This window comes from Anomaloglossus baeobatrachus, chromosome 7 (genome assembly GCF_048569485.1).
Source record: "Anomaloglossus baeobatrachus isolate aAnoBae1 chromosome 7, aAnoBae1.hap1, whole genome shotgun sequence".
In the NCBI taxonomy this organism is placed as follows: Eukaryota; Metazoa; Chordata; class Amphibia; order Anura; family Aromobatidae; genus Anomaloglossus; species Anomaloglossus baeobatrachus.
In genome coordinates, this window is record NC_134359.1 from 45673216 (window position 1) to 45699386 (window position 26171).

General features: G+C 48.0%; 1 protein-coding gene across 1 annotated transcript in view; it reads right to left on the reverse strand.

The window, feature by feature from the left end:
* Positions 1–26171, reverse strand: part of LOC142245858 (prolyl endopeptidase FAP-like) — a 164861-nt gene that overhangs the window by 47549 nt on the left and 91141 nt on the right. Inside the window, exons 13-19 of the mRNA XM_075318841.1 lie at positions 18546–18650; positions 16244–16314; positions 11450–11503; positions 8045–8169; positions 7921–7968; positions 7673–7771; positions 3720–3789 (exon numbers count right to left, since the gene is read on the reverse strand). Of these exons, the coding sequence (XP_075174956.1) occupies positions 3720–3789; positions 7673–7771; positions 7921–7968; positions 8045–8169; positions 11450–11503; positions 16244–16314; positions 18546–18650 (572 nt within the window). The remainder of the gene's footprint in view (positions 1–3719; positions 3790–7672; positions 7772–7920; positions 7969–8044; positions 8170–11449; positions 11504–16243; positions 16315–18545; positions 18651–26171) is intronic.

The window sequence follows — 26171 nt, forward strand, 5'->3', positions numbered from 1 at the left end:
CCCCCTTCACCCTCCAGCGAATTTCCAATTTTCATTTTATTTTTTTCCTCCCTTTTTTCCAAAAGTCATAACTTTTTTCTATTTTCCGTCAGTATTGCCGTATAGGGCTTTTTTTTCCGGAACGAGTTGTACTTTTGAATGACACCATTCATTCTACCCTATAGTGTACCAGAAAACGAGGAAAAAATTACAAGTGCTGTGAAATTGCAAAAAAGTGCACTTCAACAATTATTATTTTTTTTTTATTTACCATGTTCACTATATGGTAAAACTGACCAGTCAGTATGATTCCCCAGGTTAGTATGAGTTCATAGATACCAAATATGTAAAATTTTATTTTTACTTAAATGGTGGAAAAAACCCCCAGAAATTTGCCAAAAATAAGAATTGCGCTTTTGTTGCCATTTTCCAAGACTTGTAGCGTTCTCATTTTTCGGGATCTGGGGCTCAGTGATGTCTTATTTTTTTCATATTGAGCTGATGTTTTTAGTTATACCATTTTTGAGTAAATGCGTTGTTTTCATCGCCTGTTATTGCAATTTATTACAATGTTATGGGGACCAAAAAAAACGTAATTCTGGTGTTTTGATTTTTTTTTTTGTTACGCCCCCCAGATTAATTGATTTTATATTTTGATAGATCAAGTATTTCTGAATGGAACAATACAAATTATGTGGGGGGTTGTCTTTTTGTATTGTTTAATCTTCAATGAAGCAAAAGGGGGATGATTTTGTCATAGGTCCGCCTATGTGGGGTCTAATGGGAAAACCTTTCTCCTTGCGAAGACCTGACAAACCAGTCTGGCTGCCAGTGAGGGATTTTGTAGCTGCAATGCCCCTCTGGGAAATATTCAAATTGTCTCTTTAGCTATAAGACCCCTCACTGGCAGCCAGACTGGTTTGTCAAGTCTTCGCAAGGAGAAACGTTTTCTCCTTAGAACCCACTATAGCTTCTCATAAAGCCAAATCAGATCCCACACTTTGCACTTACGAGGGACAATCACCCCGAAACACAGTGTCTGCAAATTGGGGTTCTGATCTGACATAGTAATATGAAAAGGCTTGTTAAAGGGCCGCTTTTAACTTTTAGGATTGCTACTCCCAATAGGTGGCGCTAGAGGGCGTCTCCTTCCTCCCTGGAGAGACAATTTGAAAAGGTACGCCTATGGTGACGGGGAATGGCGCGTTCTACTCGTTTAATCAAGAAATTTATAGTTGGATTTAACTGGTTAGCTGCACCTGTTAGCTGCACATATCAACTAATCAAATCAGCCGACGTCCGCGGGGAAACATGCAGGCTCGCTGCACGAGCCCACATTAAAAGGACAGGCACGACCAGTACGTCCAAGGTGGTGAATCTGTTTAAATATTGTAATTAGCATACAGGGATTTTTTTTATACAGTTCTCGTATAGTTAAGTTTCCACAATGAGTTTTCGGCGAGTTTTTTGACGCTATATATTTACGCTGCACAAAAAAAAAAATGCAGCATATTTCCAGCCAAGATTATAAGATTACGGTACCTATTGAAATCTCCTGCCCTCTGTGCTTTATTGTTCGCTGTATAATCTGATGTACAGTGCTTTTTCAAATCCACAATATATCAATTACTCTTGCGGGTATGTTGAGTTTTCTGTGCAGACTTTCCCCATACAATTAGATTAGATGTGGAAAATATGCAGGTAAGAAAAAATAAAAAACAACACGTGTTTTTAGAGGCAATCACCTCGAAACACCGTGTCTGCAAATTGGGGTTCTGATCTGGCATAAATCCTAAGTCATATGAAAAGGCTCGTTAAAAGGCCACTTTTGACTTTTAGGATTGCTACTTCCAATAGGTGGCGCTAGAGTTCGTCTCCTTCCTCCCTGAAGAGACAATTTAAATATTTCCCAGCGGGACATTGTAACTATAAGGGGTACTTTGCACGTTGCGACAGCGCTACTGCGATATCGTCGGGGTCAAATCGAAAGTGACGCACATCCGGCACCAGTAACAACATTGCAATATGTAAAGCCTAGATGCACCGATAAACGATCGCAAAAGCGTTGTAAATCGGTGATCTGTGTAGTGTCGGTCATTTCCATAATTTCGCTGCAGCGACAGGTACGATGTTGTTCCTCGTTCCTGCGGCAGCACACATCGCTGTGTATGAAGCCGCAGGAGCGAGGAACATCTCCTTACCTGCCTCCACCGGCAATGCGGAAGGAAGGAGGTGGGTGGGATGTTTACGTCCCGCTCATCTCCGCCCCTCCGCTTCTATTGGCCACCTGCCGTGTGACATCGCTGTGCTTCACACGCACTTACCTGCCCTGTGACATCGCTCTGGCCGGCGACCCGCCTCCTTCCTAAGGGGGCAGGTCGTGCGGCGTCACACGACGTCACAGGGCAGGTAAGTGCATGTGAATCTGCCGTAGCGATAATGTTCGCTACGGCAGCTATCACAAGAGATCGCATCTGCGACAGGGGCGGGGACTATCGCGCTCGGCATCGCTACAATCGGCTAGCGATGTCGCAGCATGCAAAGTACCCCAAAGTCTCCTCACTGGCAGCCAGACTGGTTTGTCAGGTCTCCGCAAGGAGAAAAGTTTTCCCCTTAGACCCCTCTATAGCTTCTCATATAGTCAGATCAGATCTCATGCTTTGCACTGACAAGGGGCAATCACTCCAAAACACTGTGTCTGCAAATTGAGGTTCTGATCTGGCATAAATCCTAAGGGGCACTTTGCACACTACGACATCGCAGGTACGATGTCGGTGGGGTCAAATTGAAAGTGACGCACATCCGGCGTCGCAGGCGATATCATAGTGTGTAAAGCCTTTTTGATACGATTAACGAGCACAAAATCGTCGTAATCGTATTATCGGTGTAGCATCGGTCATTTCCATAATTTGGAAATGACCGATGTTATGGTGTTGTTCCTCGTTCCTGCGGCAGCACACATCGCTGTGTATGAAGCCGCAGGAGCTAGGAACATCTCCTACCTGTGTCCTGCGGCTCACGCCAGCTATGCGGAAGGAAGGAGGTGGGCGGGATGTTTATGTCCCGCTCATCTCCGCCCCTCTGTTTCTATTGGCCGCCTGCCGTGTGACGTCGCTATGACGCCGCACGACCCGCCCCCTTAATAAGGAGGCGGGTCGCCTGCCAGAGCGATGTCGCAGAGCAGGTGAGTGTATGTGAAGCTGCCGTAGCGATAATGTTCGCTATGCCAGCTATCACCATGATATCGCAGCTGCGACGGGGGCGGGGACTATCGCGCACAGCATCGCAGCATCGGCTTGCGATGTCGTAGTGTGCAAAGTGCCCCTAAGTCATATGAAAAGGCTCGTTAAAGATCCACTTTTGACTTTTAGGATTGCTACTTCCAATGGGCGGTTCTAGAGTTCGTCTCTTTCCTTCCTAGAGAAACAATTTGTTTTTAGAGTGTTTCTCCTGCAGCAACACACTAAAATCCATGTAAAAAAAAATATCAAAACCACTCCAGGATTCATCGTGGAAACGTGGCCAAAAAATCCCCCTGATCCATCATTATTTTCTACAAGGGGGTGAGATTGTAACACTGCCCGCTCCTGTATTTGTATTCAAATGTAACCATATTGCTCCTATTATTATTATTATTATTATTATATACGAACTGCTGGAATTTTGGCAATGGAAAACTGGAGATTTAGTGTAAAAATCAAGTATTTTTTTTTATAGGAATGGATTGAATATTTACATACACATAGAGAAGAAGAGGATATTTCCTTGATTTCTGAAAGCGAGGAGGTAGAGTCATCTTGTACCAGAATACTAGGAAAACAAAGAGACAAAAATGGAGAATTTTAGCTAAAAAAAACCACAAAAAAACAACAACATAATTTTAACATGAAGTTAAGTTTGTTCTATAATGTTGCGGGACCCATGTGAACCGGACCAGAGCCCTGCGAACTGAACATGCTCCCTGTACGGCAGCAAAGAAACTGATGTTAAAGGGGCTGTCTCATGAAAAATAGTGTTTTAAAATCAAAAGAGCACATGAAAAGAAGCGTATTTGTAAAATAATGAGCGGTTCTACAATGCATTTGTGACGCCCCTGACTCTGTCATGGTGTCACAGGGAACTGCACCCCTGTATCTCATGGTGCAGAACCCACCCTCCATAGTTCTGGGTTCCTAACTACCGGTATTGCTTCCATCAGCAGTCAAATCCTAACCTTACCTCACACCACACCCTGTCAGGCACACCAGTGGGCGGTCTAGATGGAATAGGGCCACCTGCCTAGGGGTCAGGAAGACTGGCGGGAGGGAAGGAAGTCAGTTTCAGAGTAGCCCTCAAAGAGTGAGGAGCTGAGGGAGTTGGAGCTCCCTGTGTGTGACCTTGGTTGGGTCGCAGATGGTGGTCTGGGACCAGAGGAGTCGGAGACCCGGTCGCAGGGTAATGGAAGATGTGTAACAGACTTATTTTTCGAGAACAGTCGGCACCAGGACGTCCAGTAACCGGACCGGTACCGAGCACGACAGGGTACAGGACCCTAGATCAGGGAGTAGCTTCACGCAACTTGATAATTAACCTGTGGAGGATAGTCTCATTATGAACTTTCCCCAAGAGCCCAGAGATCGAAGGCATCAATATGAGGGGGATAGGGCTTTCCAGTGTATGCAGCCCAGTGAAATCCCAAGTGTCAGCCATCGAGAGCACAGCTCCTCTATTTAAGAATAGGGAGCGGGACCCCGACAGCTTCAGCCTGAAGGGTCACTCAGGAACATCTACACAATTGTGCAAGGAGGTAGGCTCCGGACCACTAATCAATACCAGTGGGGACGGACTCCCGGACGGGCTCCACAAAGCGGCAGCGGTACCCAGAGACTTGGTTTACTCCTGTGTCAGAGTCTGCTTATCTGCTTAGTCTGCCGCACCAACAACTGCACCGCCTGAGTGAGTACACTGCCCTCCCCGGGTCCCTGTCTGCCCACATCAGCTCCACCGTGCCATGCACCAATCCTCCAGAGCCCCGGGGCCTTCCCTAACCGTGGAGAGATCACCATCTGGCTGCCCCGCTCCATCAACCTCGGGTACTCCCATCGGCAGCGGCGGTACTCCCCTTACCGCGAACCACGGGTGGCATCACTAACTGTCCCTTGTAAATAACTCCCCCCTTTTTATTCGAGTGGCCACTGAGCAACGGGTCCGGGGACCCTCGAGCCACCGCAAAACCCCCGGATCCGAGTAGTCCGACTGCTGCTGGGGCGGTACACATTTTCATCTGTTATGCTATATTCTTCTCTCCATTGATTGAAGTTTAGGTCCACACTCGGCGGTGGACGCACATGCTCAGTATCTTCCATGCTCTGTCTCTGTTAATGCCATGATGATATGGAAGACAGATAGACGCATAGATTTATAGATAGATAGATAGATAAAATATAGATAGATAGATAGATAGATAGAAAAATAGAAAACTGGAACATCACATTCAAAAATGAGACATAGGTTGAAAAAGCCCCAAAAACACTATACATCCAAAGGTACATAATAGAAAAAGTAACAGCCAGCACTCCATTTCGACCAAAATGGTGCCATGCCTAATAGGTTATTAAATCCACTTTTTCCTATTTGTTTCTGGTGTGCCAACTGTTATTTATTTCTATGAGATAGACAGACAGACAGCGTGTCAGCTGACTGCTTCCAATCACAGATGCTGTGAGCGACTATCGTGGTAAAAAATTAATAAATAACATATTTGCCGTAGGGTCCTCCCGTATTATGATAACCAGCACAGATAAAGCATACAGTTACATGATGCAGCCCCCAGCCATGTGCTTATCTTGGCTGTATATTAAAATAGGAGGAACCGAATGCGGCTTTTTTTTTTAATTCTTTAAATAAATAATTTTAAAAATCGGCATGCGTAACCCCCTAATTTTGATACCCAGCCATGATAAAGCCCGGCAGCTGGGGGCTGCTATTCTCAGGCTGGGAGATCCATGTTTATTGGGCCCACATACCCTAAAAATAGCAGCCAGCACTTTATCCGGCTCTTCCTGAATTCCCTGGTGTGGTGGCAATCGGGGTTATAAGGGGTTAATTGCAGCTCACAGCTGCCACTAAGCCCTAGACTAGTAATGGAAGGCGTCTATGAGACCCACCCATTACTAATCAGTAAGTGAAAAGAAATAAAACCCAAACATGAAAAAAAATCTTTATTTGAATTAAAAGACAAAAAACACCATCTTTCACAACTTTATTAACCCCCAAAACACCCCTTGAAGTCCGACGTAATGCACACGAGGTCCCATGACAATTCCAGCTCTGCTACATTACTATAGACACAGCACACGATCATGGTACATGACTGCCCACTGTGGACTTCAGGCGGAGACTGAGCAGCGATCAGCAGTGACATCACTCAGGTAAGTTGCGGGCATAGCTGGAGGTTCCCACGGGCCTAGACCTGTGACCTGTGACCGCAGGGGGCCTCAATGAAGTCAGTGACCCTAAGTGAACTCAGTGAGTATAATGAACGCACTCTGTTAAATTGAACTAGGAAATTAATATATTGTATGTGGGATTTGTGTTTTGTTAATAAAAAAAATTAGTTTTTAATAGTCAAGTTGTGTTACATTAATTCCTTTGTTCAGAAGGTATTATTTTGATTCTATATTTTTCAGCTGGGTGGGCTCAATAACCATGGGTCCCCCCAGCCTGAGAATACAAGTCCCCAACTGAGGTCTGCAGCCTGTAGCTGTAGGCTTTATCTCTGCTGGGTATCATAATATGAGGGGACCCTATGCCAGTTTATTTTTTTATTTATTTATTTTTACTGTGCGATATAGACCCGCAGACAGGGTCTGTTATTGGAAGCGTCATACATGCTCTCACTTAGCATGGGACGTGTTGTATTGCAACCAATCACAAACACTGGTGGTCGGGGAATGCTGTACATATGCAGTGAGGGTAATGAGCGCCCCTGGAAGTGAATGAGCGGCCGAGGGAGCAGTTACAGCCGCGCCGGTGACTCAGTGAGTACAGCCTGCTTGTTTTTTTATTTTTCCTTTATTTTTTTAGTATTACACAAGTGCCGGATCTGAATCAATTATGAGAATTCCCTGAGAATTCCAGGCCCGGGCCCAGCAATCGGGTACGTTTGAACCCGCACGGGTTACAGTCTGGGTCCACAAATCATGACGGATAAACCAGAGGTTGTGCAGTGAGTAGGAATGGGGGTCTCGGAGCACCTGCTATAGTGCTATAGGGGGGTCCTAGCAGAAAGCTTCTGGCAATTACATATTTATCACCTATCCTGTGAGTAAGGATAAATTACCTTGTTCTAAAGCCCCTTAAAAAATAAAGGGCATACCAAAATATTCAATCTACAGTATAAACAGAAATAAAAGGGGGTAAAATCCCCTTTGTCTTAGTCCATGAGCGTCCCAGCATCAGGATCTTGCCCATTGGCACTATCTGATGTCTTCATGGCATGCAAAAAGTCAGAAAAGCACATAAAATAAATAAAAATAAAAAAATATTCAATCCATGCACTAATCATACCCTAAAATAGTTCACATTTTATCACTGATATCACCAATAATAATACAGCACCTTAATAATTACTTCAGCCTATAGTGCCACCTAGTGGTCAGTACAGGAAGTAAACATGTCAGCGCGTGTATACAGCATTTTAAGGAGCTCATACTCATTCCATTCTGCTTAATGTTCCCAATTTTCTCCGTCGGCATCTGTATTGCGAGAAGATTGGATTTCAGTTTTTGGTTGTCCTGTAGTATCTGGAGTTCTGGACCAAATATAACAATTAATTATTATTTTTTTCACAAAAAAAGAAATAATAAAAAAAAGCAACTATATAGATTCTATAATTAATAATAATAATAATAATAATATATTTAATGAGTAATCTTAGCAAAAATCATGCAATAGTAATACCTTTATCAGTAGTACCATCGTGGATTGTATGTATGGGAAGCCCCGGGCCTGCAATATAAAGCTAATTATTACAAATTATTATATACAATATCACATATTATGGGGGACAGCTCGAAGCTCTCACCGTAGCAGCTGAGGGAGTAGTACTTCGCATTGGTGCTAAGTTTGGCATAATAATACTGGCATCGCTCCTTCCTTAAAGTGCAGGTAAGACATTGCTTTTCTTGACGTTTTCCTTGGAGTGAGATTCTGCAATAAAATGATCACTTGTTAGAAGAAGGAGCAGCATAGAGAAACGCAGGTACAATGTAGCTGGACTCAATGGACCTGGAAAGTTTCAGAGTGCCATGAGCTGACTCTAAAGCCTGCTTTACACCTTACGATATCACATACGATATCGTATGCGATCGTGTGTGGCACGTTCAATTTGTTGACCGTGTCGCACAAACGATTATTTCCCGTCACACGTACTTACCCTTCCATACGACCTCGATGTGGGCGGCGAACATCCACTTCCTGGAGTGGGAGGAACGTTCGGCGTCACATCGACGTCACGCGGAAGCCGGCCAATAGAAGCGGAGGGGCGGAGATGAGCGGGACGTAAACATCCCGCCCACCTCCTTCCTTCCGCATTGCCGGCGGTTGCCGCGGGACGCAGGTAAGATCTGTTCATCGTTCCCGGGGTGTCACACACTGCGATGTGTGCTACCTCGGGAACATTGAACAACACGACGTGCAATTTTAAGGAAATGAGCGACGTGCGTGTGATGAACGGTTTTACGTTCAATCGCAATCGCACGTAGCTGTCACACACTACGACACCACTAACGATGCCGGATGTGCGTCACTTACGACGTCACCCCGCCGACACATCGTTAGATTTGTTGTAGCGTGTAAAGCCCGCTTAAAGCAATAATTTGCCTACAGTGCCTTGCAAAAGTATTCACACCCCTTGGCTTTTTACCTGTTTTGTCACATTACAACCTGCGTTTAAATATTTTTGTAATCCGGTTTGTGTGTGATGCATCAGCACTAAATAGTGTAAGTTGGGGAAGTGAAGTGAGAAAAATATAAGCAAAAATGTAATTTATAGGATAAAATAACTACAAATTGCCATGTGCATATGTATTCACCGCTTTTGCTAAGAAGTTTCCAAAAATTTCTGGTGCAAGCTATTACCTTTATAACTCCCATACTTAGTAAAAGTAAAGCAGGCTTTACACGTTGCGACATTGCTGGCAATTGCTAGCGATGTTGAGCGTGATAGCACCCGCCCCCATCGTACATGCAATATCTGGTGCTTGCTGCCGTAGCGAACATTATCGCTACGGCATCTTCACACGCACATACCTGCTCGGCGACGTCGCTGTGACCGCCAAACAATCCCTTCTTCAAGGGGGAGGTGCGTTCGGCATCACAGCGACGTCACCGCAACGTAAACATCCCGCCCACCTCCTTCATTCCGCATTGGCGGTGGAGGCAGGTAAAGAGATGTTTGTTGTTCCTGCAGTTTGACACACAGCGATGTGTGGTGCTGCAGGAGCGACAAACAACATTGTATCTGCAGCAGTAACGACATTATGGAAATGAACGACGTGACACAGATCAGCGATTTTTTACGCTTTTGCGCTCGTTCATCATCGCGCCTAGGATTTACATATTGCGATGTCGCTACCAGCGCTGGATGTGCGTCACTAACGACGTGACCCTGACGATATATCGGTAACGATGTCGCAACATGTAAAGCCCGCCTAAGCCTACCTGTGTGCAATCTAAGTGTCCTGGGGTCTGTCAGTATATACATACCTTTTCTGAAAGGCCACAGAGGCTGCAACACCATTAAGCAAGAGGCACCACTAATCAAACAATACCACGAAGATCAAGAGATCTCCAAACAACACCATGAAGACCAAGGAGCTCTTCAAACAACACCGTGAAAACCGTGTAGATCTCCAAACAACACAATGAAAACCAAGGAGATCTACAAACCACACCATGAAGACCAAGGAGATCTACAAACAATATAATCAAGACCAAGGATAACTGCAAGCAACACCATGTAGGCCAAGGAAATCTCCAAACAACATAATGAAGATAAAGGAGATCTCCAAACAACACCATGAAGATCAAGAAGATCTCCAAACAACAACGTGAAGACCAAGGAGATATCGAAACAACACCATGAAGACCAAGTAGATCTCCAAACAACACTATAAAGACCAAGGAGATCTCCAAACAAGTCAGGGACAAAGCTGCTGTGAAGTGCAAATCAAGGTTGGGTTCTAAAAACGTATCCCAATCTCTGATGATCCCCCGGAGCACCATCAAATCCATTATCATCAAATGAAAAGGACATGGTATCACAAAAAACCTGCCAATAGAGGGCCACCCACCAAAACTCTCAGCCCATCAAGGAGGTCATTAATCAGAGAGGTAGCACAGAGAACAAAGGTGATCCTGAAGGAGCAGCGGCGTTCCCAAGCAGAAACAGGAGTATCTGTCTATACGACCACAATAAGTCATACACTCCATAGAGTGGCCAGAAAAAAAGCCATTAATCAAAGGCAAAAATTGAAGGCTCATTTTAAGTTTGCCAAAGATATGTGGGAGACTTCCCACATGTATGGAGGAAAGTGCTGTGGTCCGACGAGACCAAAATTTAACTTTTTGGCCACAAAGGTAACTGCTATGTCTGGAGCCAAACCAACACAGCTCATCACCCCAAGAACACCATCCCCACTGTGAAACATGGTGGTGGCAGCATCAGGCTGTGGAGATGTTTTTTGGCAGTAGGGATAGGGAAAATGGTCTAAATCAAGGGGAAGATGGATAGTGTGAAATACAGGGATATTGTTAAACAACAACACCTGTTCAGGTTGTGTGGCAGCAAATCATGGAAAATACCAAGAGGGCGAATACTTTCTCTAAGCACTGCAGGTATCTGGTCACTCTGAGGCTGGAAGTTGGTAAGAAATCTAGGCAACTGCACACTGCAAAATTAAAGATCCCTTCTTTTTTAAGAACAGAGAGGATTTTTAATATAAGGTACTGTAAACTGCAAAGTTGCTTATTTGTAATCCAACAAATCCTGGGTGAGCTATGTTCAGACACAGAATTTTTGCTGCATTGTTTTCTATAACAAAACCTGCTGTCTTGACAGCAAAAATATTGCATTCAAAATGCCCGTTTTTAGGTGTTTTGTCTTTTCAGATATTGATACATGTGCTTTGTCTACAGTATGTTAGTTTTATTCATAAAAATACTTAAAGAATGCTGCAAAAAATAAATCACTGTTGCCTTTTTTCATTCTCACGTAGCTTTCTATGGGTGAAAAAAACAACAAAAATGCTGAAAAATTTGGTAAGCTGCACATTTCAAAAACTGTTAGAAAAAAAACACAACTGTGTGCAAAGCTTTTGCTGGTACTGTAAAAAGAAGCTTTTAGTTTGCATTAAATAACAGCAAAAAAACAAAAGCAAATACTTCATTTTATTGCCTTATAAAATCCCAATAGTGGTAACGCTATTACCTATAAACATTTCTCCTTCCTGGAAATCCTTCGAATTCATTACTTGTGTAATATCTGTAAAACAAACTTATTACTTTGCTATACCAGGGAGATGACAGTGATATCATTTTTTTCAGTAAGTAGAGTAAAAGTTCATAAATCCAACATAAACAAGGATCTGATAAAGGCTGGATTATTAAATATTCCATATTATTAAATCAAAGAAAATTATGTAACATTATGATGGTCTCATTTGTATTTTGACTCTTCTACCCTCTCCTATCGAGTCTTTTTCTTCTGGTTTGAAAGCTCAGAATATCTCGACTTTTTATGATTTTATACAAATTGTACCCTGGAAGAAATATTACAATAATCTTTCAGATTTCGTAAAATTTCACATTTTTTTCAAGTGAAATAATTTAATAAATTGCTTTTGTGTGTAGCTAGAGCAGTTATATAGTTGTTATTGTGCACCCAGGTGTTCTCTTGATTCATTCCAAAAAAAGTCCACTTCTGGTGGTCACACATGCTCAGTAGTTTAGTCCTCCAATCACCTCAACCGTTAGTAGAATTATTCCTATTACGAAAGCGTTGTGCGCATGCGCGGGAGCCTTGGCAACGCGTCCCCGCTCCCGCGCATGCGCGACTGTGACGTGACGGCTAGCGTCTCGCGGGACCTGCCTGGCATGCCGACGCGAGTGCCACTCCGAGACTTCCGGGTCAGTGTTTAGCATTTATTATTTAAAGCCCGGCATCATGGGAGACGGCTGCGAGATGCCTCCTGCCTGATAAAGATACATACAAAGAAAATTGAAACGTACATAGGTTGTTTTGAGGTCCTCCCGGTGACTTGGCCTCCCATACTTCATTTGTACTTGCTGACAAGCTATAGCAAGGTATTTTTTCTTCTGTGCTATATGTAGGCTGTATACTATTGTTTTTTCTTCTGTGCTATATGTAGGCTGTATACTATTGTTTTTTCTTCTGTGCTATATGTAGGCTGTATACTATTGTTTTTTCTTCTGTGCTATATATAGGCTGTATACTATTGTTTTTTCTTCTGTGCTATATGTAGGCTGTATACTATTGTTTTTTCTTCTATGCTATATGTAGGCTGTATACTATTGTTTTTTCTTCTATGCTATATGTAGGCTGTATACTATTGTTTTCTCTTCTGTGCTATATGTAGGCTGTATACTATTGTTTTTTCTTCTGTGCTATATGTCGGCTGTATACTATTGTTTTTTCTTCTGTGCTATATGTAGGCTGTATACTATTGTTTTTTCTTCTGTGCTATATGTAGGCTGTATACTATTGTTTTTTCTTCTGTGCTATATGTAGGCTGTATACTATTGTTTTTTCTTCTGTGCTATATGTAGGCTGTATACTATTGTTTTTTCTTCTATGCTATATGTAGGCTGTATACTATTGTTTTTTCTTCTATGCTATATGTAGGCTGTATACTATTGTTTTCTCTTCTGTGCTATATGTAGGCTGTATACTATTGTTTTTTCTTCTGTGCTATATGTCGGCTGTATACTATTGTTTTTTCTTCTGTGCTATATGTAGGCTGTATACTATTGTTTTTTCTTCTGTGCTATATGTAGGCTGTATACTATTGTTTTTTCTTCTGTGCTATATGTAGGCTGTATACTATTGTTTTTTCTTCTGTGCTATATGTAGGCTGTATACTATTGTTTTTTCTTCTGTGCTATATGTAGGCTGTATACTATTGTTTTTTCTTCTGTGCTATATGTAGGCTGTATACTATTGTTTTTTCTTCTGTGCTATATGTAGGCTGTATACTATTGTTTTTTCTTCTGTGCTATATGTAGGCTGTATACTATTGTTTTTTCTTCTGTGCTATATGTAGGCTGTATACTATTGTTTTTTCTTCTGTAGTACTGGTATTATGGCTGCAGGTAAACACTTATAGTACAACTAAATATTTATTCTTGGGCCATTAGTACATCTATAGGCTGACACTAGGTGTGGTGGTGTGCAGTTGCTGTACTGCACGCTATTTATTATTATTGCCGCTGTATTTATACTGGTGTACAGGGTGACACCAGTGTCTAATCAGCCCATTTTCTGTGGACTAGTGGTCTTTGGATGTTACGTAGTTACTGGTGGTTCACCTTTACCTTTATATATTGCCTGTATGCTATATATATCAGATAAATACACTGTATGTCCTTTATTTTGCAGAATTACTGCTATACGGTTATATACATACTAGAAGGTGGCCCGATTCTACGCATCGGGTATTCTAGAATTTACGTATTGTGTAGTTAATGTATGATTTTTGTTATATATATATAGATGTTGTTGTGTGTAGTTACCAAGTGTTTGTGTAGGGCGCTGTACATGTTCTGGGTGTTGTCTGGGTGTGGCGGGGGGTGAGAGCGGTGTTGTTTGTGTGTTGCGTTGTGTGTGTTGCGTTGTTTGTGGAGCGTTGTGTGTGTGTGTTGCGCGGTTTGTGTGGGTGTGGGGTGTGTGTGTGTGTTTTGGGGGAGGTATGTTTTGTGCAATGTGTGTGTTGTGCGGTATGTGCGTATATTTGTGTGTGCCGCGGTGTTTGTGTGTTGGGTGTTGTGTGTGTGCGGCGTTGTCTGTGTGTGTGGGTGTCTGTGTAGGGCGGTGTTTGTGGTTCCCAGTGTGTGTGTGGTGTGTTGTGCAGTACATGTGTGGCGGTGTGTGTGTGTTTTGGGGGGAGGTGCGCACCCCCCATCGTGCTCCATCCCCCATGCTGCGCAACCCCCATCGTGCTCCATCCCCCATGCTGCGCACCCCCATCGTGCTCCATCCCCCATGCTGCGCACTCCCCATCGTGCTCCATCCCCCATGCTGCGCACTCCCCATTGTGCTCCATCCCCCTTGCTGCGCACTCCCCATCGTGCTCCATACCCCATGCTGCGCATTCCCCATCGTGCTCCATCCGCCATGCTGCGCATTCCCCATCGTGCTCCATCCCCCATGCTGCGCACTCCCAAACGTGCTCCATCCCCCATGCTGCACACTCCCAAACGTGCTCCATCCCCCATGCTGCACACTCCCCATCGTGCTCCATCCCCCATGCTGCGCACTCCCCATCGTGATCCATCCCCCATGCTGCGCACTCCCAAACGTGCTCCATCCCCCATGCTGCGCACTCCCCATCGTGCTCCATCCCCCATGCTGCGCACCCCCCATTGTGCTCCATCCCCCATGCTGCGCACTCCCCATCGTGCTCCATCCCCCATGCTGCGCACTCCCCATTGTGCTCCATCCCCCTTGCTGCGCACTCCCCATCGTGCTCCATCCCCCATGCTGCGCATTCCCCATCGTGCTCCATCCCCCATGCTGCGCATTCCCCATTGTGCTCCATCCCCCATGCTGCGCGCTCCCAAACGTGCTCCATCCCCCATGCTGCGCACTCCCCATCGTGCTCCATCCCCCATGCTGCACACTCCCAAACGTGCTCCATCCCCCATGCTGCGCACTCCCCATCGTGCTACATCCTCCATGCTGCGCACTTCCCATCGTGCTCCATCCGCCATGCTGCACACTCCCCATCGTGCTCCATCCCCCATGCTGCGCACTCCCCATCGTGCTCCATCCCCCATGCTGCGCACTCCCAAACGTGCTCCATCCCCCATGCTGCGCACTCCCCATCGTGCTCCATCCCCCATGCTGCGCACCCCCCATCGTGCTCCATCCCGCATGCTGCGCATTCCCCATCGTGCTCCATCCCCCATGCTGCGCACTCTCCATCATGCTCCATCCCCCATGCTGTGCACCCCCCATCGTGCTCCACAGTCACACATCGGACAGTATACTTGCACACATCTGATCGCATACACTCACACCCCACTTCTGCCTGTGCCCTCCGGTGTGCCGTCCCAGCAGCTGTGCTGCACGCAGTGCTCCTCTGCCTTCTGCCGACACGCACACACCCGATCGCATACACGCACACACCCGATTGCATACACGCACACACCCGATCGCATACACGCACACACCCGATCGCATACACGCACACACACATTGACGATATTGCACATACGCGCTCACACTCACAACATCCGGAGATATCACATGCTTCTCGCCATGTGATCCTCCGGCAGGTCCTGGAAGGTCACTGCACGCACACTATTGCCGCCGAGAAGCAAGCGATATCACTGGATGTTGTGAGTGTGTGGATGCGATCTGATGTGTGTGTGAGGTGTGTGTGAGAGTGAGTGTGATCTGATGTGTGTGTGTGTGTGTCTGTTCTTATGTGTGTGCGTGTGTGTGTGTGTTCCGCCGCTGCAGGACCTTGATGCGCTCACCTGGGAGCCGGTGTACACTGGTAACTATGCTACACAATATTACTCGATGTGTACCATGGTTACCAGCGTAGCCCGCCCCCCGCTCGCCGGGAACCTCAGCAATGCGAGGGTATGTGTCGGCTGGGTTGGCGGCGTACGCTGATGTGGGCTCCCGGGGGTACAGCACTCACCTGGGAGTCGGGGCTTCATGTCGTTTCGAGGAATGCGTGCGGGGGGCGGGGCTAGAGCGAGCGTGCAATGCGTGAGGGGGGCGGGGCGTGGCCGAGTTGCCAATGCGTGCAGGGGGCCGGGGCGAGAGGCCAATTCGTGGGGGGGGCGGAGCCTGGGCGAGTGGCCAATCCGTTCGGGGGGGGGGGCGGAGGCGAGGCGAGCGGCTAATGAGACGCTTGTCGCGGTAAGGACAGAATTTTGGAGCAAGACAGACAGACAGACAGACAGAATAAGGCAATTATATATATAGATATATGTATAGAGTAACCCATAGAAGAAATAATCACACACTTACATAGCTTTGTCTGTAACATATAATATATAAACCGCTTCCCAGCGTCCTTTCGTAATTTGGATTACATTATCCTATCAGGGAATAAAAGAGAGAAGAACTGAAAATAGAAAATCCCACCTCAGTGTTATATTAACTTCGGAAATGTTTAAATAAACAAAATATATAAAAATAAAGAATATGACAAAATCAATGGTGTTAAAAACCAAAACTGACAATATACAAAATGCACAAAGCGCTGTAAGGTATAGACCTGTATAAAAATTGCACTTGTATACTTCTAATGATTGCCTCCATTATGCAGAAACTGAAATTTAATCAAACATGCTAATAGGATGGTCAGTGCACCCTGGATGTGGACAAGAGGCTCAGTGCACCCAGGTTTGGACAAGAGGCTTAGTGCACTCTGGGTGTGGACAAGAGGCTCAGTGTACCCTGGGTGTAGACAAAGGTCTCAGTGCAGCCAGGGTGTGGACAAGAGGCTCAGTGCACCCTGGGTGTGGACAAGAGCTCAGTGCACCCTGGGTGTGGACAAGAGCTCAGTGCACCCTGGGTGTGGACAAGAGGCTCAGTGCACCCTGGGTGTGGACAAGAGGCTCAGTGCACCCTGGGTGTGGACCAGAGGCTCAGTGCACCCTGGGTGTAGATAAGAGGCTCAGAGCACCCTGGGTGTAGATAAGAGGCTCAGTGCACCCTGGGTGTAGATAAGAGGCTCAGTGCATCCTGGGTGTAGATAAGAGGCTCAGTGCACCATGGGTGTAGATAAGAGGCTCAGTGCATCCTGGGTGTAGATAAGAGGCTCAGTGCACCATGGGTGTAGATAAGAGGCTCAGTGCATCCTGGGTGTAGATAAGAGGCTCAGTGCACCCTGGGTGTAGATAAGAGGCTCAGTGCATCCTGGGTGTAGATAAGAGGCTCAGTGCATCCTGGGTGTAGATAAGAGGCTCAGTGCACCCTGGGTGTAGATAAGAGGCTCAGTGCATCCTGGGTGTAGATAAGAGGCTCAGTGCATCCTGGGTGTAGATAAGAGGCTCAGAGCACCCTGGGTGTAGATAAGAGGTTCAGTGCACCCTGGGTTTGGACAAAAGGCTCAGTGCTTCCTGGGTGTAGATAAGAGGCTCAGTGCATCCTGGGTGTAGATAAGAGGCTCAGTGCTTCCTGGGTGTAGATAAGAGGCTCAGTGCACCCTGGGTGTAGATAAGAGGCTCAGTGCACCCTGGGTGTAGATAAGAGGCTCAGTGCATCCTGGGTGTAGATAAGAGGCTCAGTGCTTCCTGGGTGTAGATAAGAGGCTCAGTGCACCCTGGGTGTAGATAAGAGGCTCAGTGCACCCTGGGTGTAGATAAGAGGCTCAGTGCACCCTGGGTGTAGATAAGAGGCTCAGTGCACCCTGGGTGTAGATAAGAGGCTCAGTGCATCCTGGGTGTAGATAAGAGGCTCAGTGCACCCTGGGTGTAGATAAGAGGCTCAGTGCACCCTGGGTGTAGATAAGAGGCTCAGTGCACCCTGGGTGTAGATAAGAGGCTCAGTGCATCCTGGGTGTAGATAAGAGGCTCAGTGCTTCCTGGGTGTAGATAAGAGGCTCAGTGCAACCTGGGTGTAGATAAGAGGCTCAGTGCACCCTGGGTGTAGATAAGAGGCTCAGTGCACCCTGGGTGTAGATAAGAGGCTCAGTGCTTCCTGGGTGTAGATAAGAGGCTCAGTGCACCCTGGGTGTAGATAAGAGGCTCAGTGCATCCTGGGTGTAGATAAGAGGCTCAGTGCATCCTGGGTGTAGATAAGAGGCTCAGTGCACCCTGGGTGTAGATAAGAGGCTCAGTTCACCCTGGGTGTAGATAAGAGGCTCAGTGCTTCCTGGGTGTAGATAAGAGGCTCAGTGCACCCTGGGTGTAGATAAGAGGCTCAGTGCACCCTGGGTGTAGATAAGAGGCTCAGTGCTTCCTGGGTGTAGATAAGAGGCTCAGTGCACCCTGGGTGTAGATAAGAGGCTCAGTGCACCCTGGGTGTAGATAAGAGGCTCAGTGCACCTCTCCAGCCACTGGTTTTGCATGTCCCTGCCTCCCTCAATCCCTCATGGTGATTGATAGCACTGACTTGCAAAAAGTGAGCACTATCTGCAGAGAATCACCATTAAGGGAGGCAGGGGTATGCAAAACTAGTGGGCGGAGCGGTGCACTGTTATTTTGCCCCACCAAGGGTGCAGCAAGCAACCTAGTTAATGTATTTAATTAACTTCAATATCTCTAGAATGGAAGAAGAATGAATTGACAAACTCTAGGCAATAATTATAGGCAATGCAACCTACCATGGTATCATTGACATAGTGGATATGTTTATAGCCATCCTGGTCACTGAGGATTTGGTAGTAGGACATACTATCTGATGTAAAAACTGGGAGTGAGGGGAAGAACTAGAAAAAAAATCATGAAAATGGTGAAATACAGCAAAAACACAAACAAAACAGTATCACAACAGATGCATTCTGCAGATTAGGACTCTATAGAAGCTGAGAAGTAACCGATATCAGGGGGGTAATAACGACGATATCTGTTGTTCCTCAATTCTTCCAAAATCCAGTATAATTACGAAATGCATCATTATAAGTGTTCCACAAGAATCTTGATGAACAGTGCGCGAGAGTAAAATGCCCCAAATTCATTAAGAGGCATGGGGCACAACCAAAAATGCATTCCAGTTTGGATCTGCAGTATGTTTCTCATGTGATTTACACCACTTGTGTGGCATAAATTATGATGCATTTGCCAGCCACTGATGGTCATGCCCCCTCAAAGTAAACTCTGCACATTTTTCAAAAATGTTTGGCGGGGTGTGCAGCTTCCTGTCCCCTCTTCTTCCACATCTTTGTTGTAGGCCTTATGCCTTATGGGGTTAATTTTTGTCTGCATTTGATTACTTCTTCCTGAGAGCCCTGAGCAGATCTGTCTGTTATTTAATCTCCTGAACCTCTGACTTTCACTGCCATTCAATACGTTCTGCTTACCTAGTCTATAGTCCTAGCTCTTGCTCCCAGTGTGTCTCCTGGTTTATCTTGTTTTCTGGCCTTGGATTATATTTTGTCCCTGACATGAACTCTTGGTATTGACCCAGCATAACAACCCTTCTTGCTGTCAGTTGGCTCCTCCGGTCAGCAGTTGACTCTATAGTCCCAGACGAGGAGTCTCTGTGTAGGTCCAGATCCCTGTACAGGGTTTAAAGGGAATCGTCAGGTTATTTTGTAGTACAATATTAATGTGATCTTTAAATAGGGTTTAAGGAGACCTTTCAGGATCAGTAACTTTTATAGCTCTCCCTCTTCCTGTTATTTTGTTGTAAGCCTCATAGGATTCAGTGTGTTGTGCACCCTAGTTTAGTATATGTAAATACAAGCTCTGTAGAATTCAGTGTGACATAGCAACTAGTCAAGCTTAAGTAAAAACAAACTGCATATACCCTGCTCCCCCCTTCCACCTCTCATTGCTGGCATTATTGATAGTAAATTTGAACTGAATTTGCACTGCTCCCCCATCCATACTCCGTCCCACCTCTTACCAGTGATAGTGAATGCACTGAGATGTGGGTGTGGGGGAGCAGTGAATATGTAAATTGTATTTACATATACTTGACTAGGGTGCACAAGACACTGAATTCTATGAGGCATACAACAAAGTAACAGGATAATGTAGTGCAATAAAACTTGATAACATTAGCATTGTACTACAAAATCACCTGACAGATTCCCTTTAAAGGGTAAAGTCCAGGGCAATCCCTGGGATCTGGTAAATGAAGCTTAAGAATGATTAAGAAAGCATGGTAGCCCTTTATGTGGCAAAGGGGTCTTGGACACTCTGTCAGCAAGATCCAACTATATCTGTGATACTAGACACTATGGGCAGTATGAATAGCAGGGTAGTCAGACAAGCCTTGATCATAAGCCAGGAGGTAGTGTGACGCCCTGGGCAAGCCAGGGGTCACAGCTCACAACATCACATGCACCCCACATTCCCTGCAGGAACATCTAAGCTAACCTAAAATCCTTGCTGCCTTCCTCCAGGGGCTGATGTCCACACCAGGGGGTGGGCCAGGCGGTTGGCTCCGCCCACCGAGGAGTTCACAGCCCTGGAGGCGGGAGAACTAGGCAGTTGAAGCTAGGGGAGTGAAGTAGAAGTGAAGTGGTAGAGGAGCTGGAGAGAAAGAGTAAAAAGTGACAGTAGTAAAGCCTGAAGTTGGTCCGGGTGTGTGCCCCGGACTGAGACAGCAAGGTCAGCAGACGGCGGTGATAGTCTGCAGGGGGACTGCTTGGAGGTTGCTGGAAGGACCGCGGACGGGTGGTGACCCGGCGGTACCAGAGCAGTATACGAAGAACAGTCAGCACCAGGGCAGGGGCCTTTCGGATCCCGGCAAGGCTAGGATTCGCCATAATTTGCCAAATCCGTCAGTGAAGGGGACCTCTGTCTCCCAACAACCAAGTCCCGATTGAAGGCAACAGCCCGACCGTGAAGGGGAGACACCGGCACCGCCAGGGCACCAGTTTCCCAGGGCCAGCGCCTGCGGGCAAAGTAGGGCTCCTTCGGCCCAGATTGAAGCCGAGGAGTGGGTAACCGGTGGGGACCCATCGCTACCAAGAGACTTTACATAGGTGCAGGGAAGAGACCGTCACCGCTAACTGCAGGGAACCGCAGCATCGTAACCGTCCGAGGGACCCGTCCAACCAGCCGTTTGTTTACCGAGAACTGTGTCGTGTTTACTGGCTGAGTGAGTACCTCCGTGCCGTGCGGCACAGCGCTGCCCCTGCGCCCCTGCAACCCCACAGGCCCCATACCCGCCTGTCCACCATACCAACCCCATCACTGGGCCCCGGGAGCACCAAGACCTCTACCCACGGAGGGGCAAATCAACAACTGGCTGCTCCGTACCATCACTCCCGGGCTCCCCAAACAGAGCAGCGGTGGTGTCCACTCAATCACCACAGCCGTGGGTGGCGTCACGGACAATAAACTATCCCAAAACCCAATCCCCTTTCACTCACGGGCGAGGAGCGCCGCTCGAGTCCCCGGGATCCGGCCCATCGCTCGAGCCACCGAGCAGCAGCAGCAGGCCGCAGTGCCAGCCGGACCCGAGCAGTGGGAGAGCGTGGCGTCCCCTCCTCCGCCCGCGACAGTAGCGTATAAAGTTCAGGGAGCAGACAGAGACATGGTCAGGAAGAGGTCCGAGGTCAGAAGCCGGGAGGTAACGTATAAGGTTCAGGGAGCAGACAGAGACGTGGTCAGAAAGAGGTCCGAGGTCAGAAGCTGGGAGGGTAACGTATAAGGTTCAGGGAGCAGACGGAGACATGGTCAGGAAGAGGTCTGTGGTCAGAAGCCGGGAGGGTAACGTATAAGGTTCAGGGAGCAGACAGAGACGTGGTCAGAAAGAGGTCCGAGGTCAGAAGCCAGGAGGGAGGTAACATACAAGGTTTAGGGAGCAGGCAAAGACGTGGTCAGAAAGAGGTCCAAAGTCAGAAGCCAGGAGGGAGGTAACGTATAAGGTTTAGGGAGCAAGCAAAGACGTAGTCAGGAAGAGGTCCGAGGTCAGAAGCCAAGATCAGAATACTTACACCAGACAGGAGACAAGAGCACACTGAGAAAAAAGGGAGTACGACTGGTGAAGTTCAGACAAAACAAGCCCAGTAAAGAAACAGAGCAATCACCAGGAATGAGGCGCATCTGTGAAGGTACCTCCCAAAACCAACGTGGACCCTAGTGCTGAATGACAACCTGCCAGCAAATGCACAAGACACACAGCAGAGCATTTTCAAATGCAAAATGCTCCGCACAGCGGAACCGTGACGATATCCTTGTACTTTGGCTGTGCTTGCACATCCCTCCACTTAATACTTCCATGTTTTTGCAGATAATTACACAAAAGATGTAGATTGTAAACGTAGAAGTCACCCAAAACTGTATATATATATTTACCTTGATTTACATTTTTTTTTCCTGACAGAATTAGGAAACCTAATTAGCTAATTATTAACAAAGCAATGTAAAATTAGACACGAAGCACAGGTTAAGGCTTCCGACTTAGTTGTTGATTTATATACATGTCCAAACGCTAGCAATTAGAAATACATATATTAGCATATATTATGTCAGATCAAGGCAACGAGCAATAATCTAGAATTATTTTAATAGGCCACAATTATATAGATGAGGTCTCATCTTTCCTTATTTCAAGAAGATTTTTATATTAAGATGCAATCGTCTTCCACTTAAATAGCAAAATGAGTAAGTAAAACACAGATGTTCATTTAGTCGATGCGCTTGTATTCGCAGTAAAAAAGTATCACGAGTCAAGACATTCCCAACACCAAATGATCAATTTACTTGTACAAAGTGCATTTTAACGCAGCTATAATTAAGTTTATGTCTCTGCGACCGTTCAAACAAGTCATTAGTCTAGTATTTGCAAATTGCACTAATTAGTGTAAAAATGTCCCCTCAGCACGTAGCAGTTAAAAACAGACAGCAATTATCTTTGAATGACGAGTAGATGTATGAATGGAAAACTAACATTTGGCAGTATATATATTGTCGGACTGACCACCGTTAGTGACAATTTAGCTTATTTTTTTTACTTAAATGCACGTATTTAGGGTTAAAAATCATTTTTGAAAATTAGGGTACTGTCACGATTCCTATGTGCAGAGCATTCTGTATTGTTCTATCATGCTCTCCTGGAGAACCGGTATATGTTGCTTATGGTGCACAGCGTTTTGTCGGATGAATTCTCTGCTGGTTGTTTCACAGCACTGGGTTCCACGCTGTCCCGGGAGGTGCTCATACAGATGCTTCTCATTCCCGGTGATTGCTCTGCTTTATTAGGCAGCGTGTTAGCTCAGGGCGCTGCCAGTCGTACTTCCTGGTTTCAGTTGTGCTGTTGGCTCCCGTGGTGCTCAGTGTACAGATCTTGGCCTCTCGACTCTGGACTGTTGTTGACCCGTCTCTGCCTGTCCCCCCCTGTTTCTGTTGTGACTTCCCAGCTTCTGACCTCGGACTTCCTCCTGACCACGTCTCCGCATGCTCCGTGTATTTTTTATGGACTCTCCTGGAACCCTGACCTTTGACTTGTATTTTGACCTCATCTCTGTCTGCCCCCGTGTGCTGTCGGGCCCTGCTTGTTTATGATCTTGGCCTGTCTGACTACGGGGCCCTTTGAACACTACGACATTGCAGGTGCGATGTTGGCGGGGTCAAATCGAAAGTGACGCACTTCCGGCGTTGCTATCGACATTGTAGTGTGTAAATCGTTTTAACTACGATTACCGAGCGCAAAAGCGTCAGTATCGTATGATCGGTGTAGTGTCGGTCATTTTCATTATTGTGGCTGCTGTGACGATACAATGTTGTTCCTCGTTCCTGCGGCAGCACAAATCGCTGTGTATGAAGTTGCAGGAGCGAGGAACATCTCCTACCTGCGTCCCGTCTACAATGCAGAAGGAAAGAGGTGGGCGGGATGTTTACGTCCCGCTCATCTCCGCCCCTCCACTTCTATTGGCCGCCTGCCGTGTGACTTAGGAAGGAGGCGGGTCGCCGGCCAGAGCGACGTCGCAGGGCAGGTAAGTGCATGTGAAGCTGCCGTAGCGATAATATTCGCTACGGCAGCTATCACAAGCTATCGCAGCTGCGACGGGGCGGGGACTATCGCGCTCAGCATCGCAGCATCGGCTTGCAATGTCGTAGTGTGCAAAGGTCCCCTACCTCTCCATTTACTGCATGCAAGTAGTGTCTAGCACCAACTAGTGACAGTCATCATAGGCACCTTAAAATAATTGCATCATTTACTTTCTATATCCTCTACACTGCACTGTCTATTGCTTGATGCAGAAAGGAAGAGCCCGGACTGCTGACCCGAAGGGGCTCAAGGGAGGGCTACATGACTAGGAGGGATGCCAGGCCATAGGGTTAATAGGGGGTTAATGGAGAAGTCAGTTTGGGCGCGAATTTTGGGGGTGGTGCTAAGGGGCAGTTAGGATCAGGGGTCAGTGTGATTGGTCAGGGGGTGGCGCTATAGGGGGTAGTATATAGGGCAGGTCAGAGGGGGGGTGGGCCATTCCTACCTGGACGGTGACTGTAATCGTTGTGGCTGGATCCCGAAGATGGAGGACTTCATGGCACAGATGAAGAGGATGGCGGAGCAGCGTGGACAGCGGTGGATGGACGAACAGCTCCAGCAATGGTCCGGCGTCGGTGAGGAAGATGGGACTCCCCTGCCTCCGAAGCGGCAGCGAAGAACGCGGCCCCCGGAACGCCTTAGCCCTGAGATGACGTTGAGGAGCCGGCAGCGGAGACGGAGCCCAAGTGGACGTGCGGCGGTGGATCCGGGAGCCGGGACGTCGCGAGGCCCCGGCCGGAAGTCGGGCCGCGGGCACCAAGGCAACGGGGCGGTGAGCGACATGGCCGGCCTCCCCTCCTCTTCCGGTTCGCGGCGCACGGCAGTGACGCGCGCGTCGCGGCCGCGTGACCCGGCGCGGTCACCTGACCCGGCGCGGTCACCTGACCCGGCGCGGTCACGTGGCCCGCTGCGCTCGCATGGCCCGGCGTCCCCCTGTGCTCCGGCGGCCTCACCTGACCGAGCGCGCTCACCTGACCCGCCGCGGTCACGTGGGGCGGCGCGGTCACGTGGGGCGCCGCGGTCACGTGGGGCGCCGCGGTCATGTGGGGCGGCGCGGTCACCTGACCGGGCGCTGTCACCTGACCGGGCGCTGTCACCTGACCTGGCGCGGTCATGTGACCCCGCGTACTCACCCGTCCCGGCGCGTCCCCGCGATCCGGCAGGCTCGCCTGACCCGGTGTGGTCACCTGACCCGCCGCGGTCGCGTGGGCCGGCGCGGTCGCGTGGGTCGGCGGGGTCGCGTGGGCCGGCGGGGTCGCATGGGCCAGCGGGGTCACGGGGGCCAGCTGGGTTGCGTGGGCCAGCGGGATCCCAGGGCACGGATGAGGCCGCAGCGGCAGCAAGGGCCAGGAGCAGAGCGGGGCCCATGCAGGAGCATGGGGTCCCAGTGTCGGCGGGGGAGCCAGTACGGAGACGGCCCGGATCGGCGGGGCCCGGCCTGGGATCACAGCGGATGGACAGCGATGGGACGGCGTCGGGATCAGCTGGAGCACGCGGGGATGCCGGACGGCATGCCCCAGGCGGTGATTACGTGGCGGCGCCAGCGTCTGGATCGTCGCGGACGGCGCGGAGGATGGATGGTGCTGCGGGCGGACGGGGCCTAAGGTCGAGTCTGCCGGACGGTGGGCTCCCTGGGCCTGTGTCCAGTGACGAAGATGAGGCCACCTTGGAGGAGGACGCCGCGGAGGACGACACCGGGGACCAGATCGTGGAGGTCGGCGAAGCGGCTGGAGTGCGACGCGGAGGACATGTGACGGCTGTTTCGGGATCTTCTCGGAGTCAGCCTGGTAAGACCACGGTTTTTCCTATTTCTCGTACACCTGGTTTGGCTATGGATGGTGTGTCTGGTGATATGGATGGCGTGCAGGGCGTAAATGTGGTTGGTGGTACGGGTGGTTTGCTTGGTGGCCCGGTTGGAGGACAGGTCATGAATGCGGTGACGGGTGACGGCAGTGTGGCAGCTGAATTGTTGAGGTTGGTCAGGGGTTTGTTTGCCCCTGTGGGGGGCCCTAGCTTGGTGTGGCAGGGAGCGACGGGGCAGGAGGTTGTGACTCCTGCGGTTGGAGGGGTTGCTGGTGGCAATGTGGTTGGGGAGCCGGTGGTGGCGGCTCCCGCGGCCGCAGCTGCGGCTCCCGCTGCCGCAGCTGCGGCTGCAGTGGACATTGTTCGATTAGATGACAAGGCGAGAGGGGAAGTGTATGTCTGCTTTGATGGACCGTTGGGGGCGCATCTGAAGCAGGAGACCAGGGACAAAATATGGAAGGATGAATATGTTGAAATA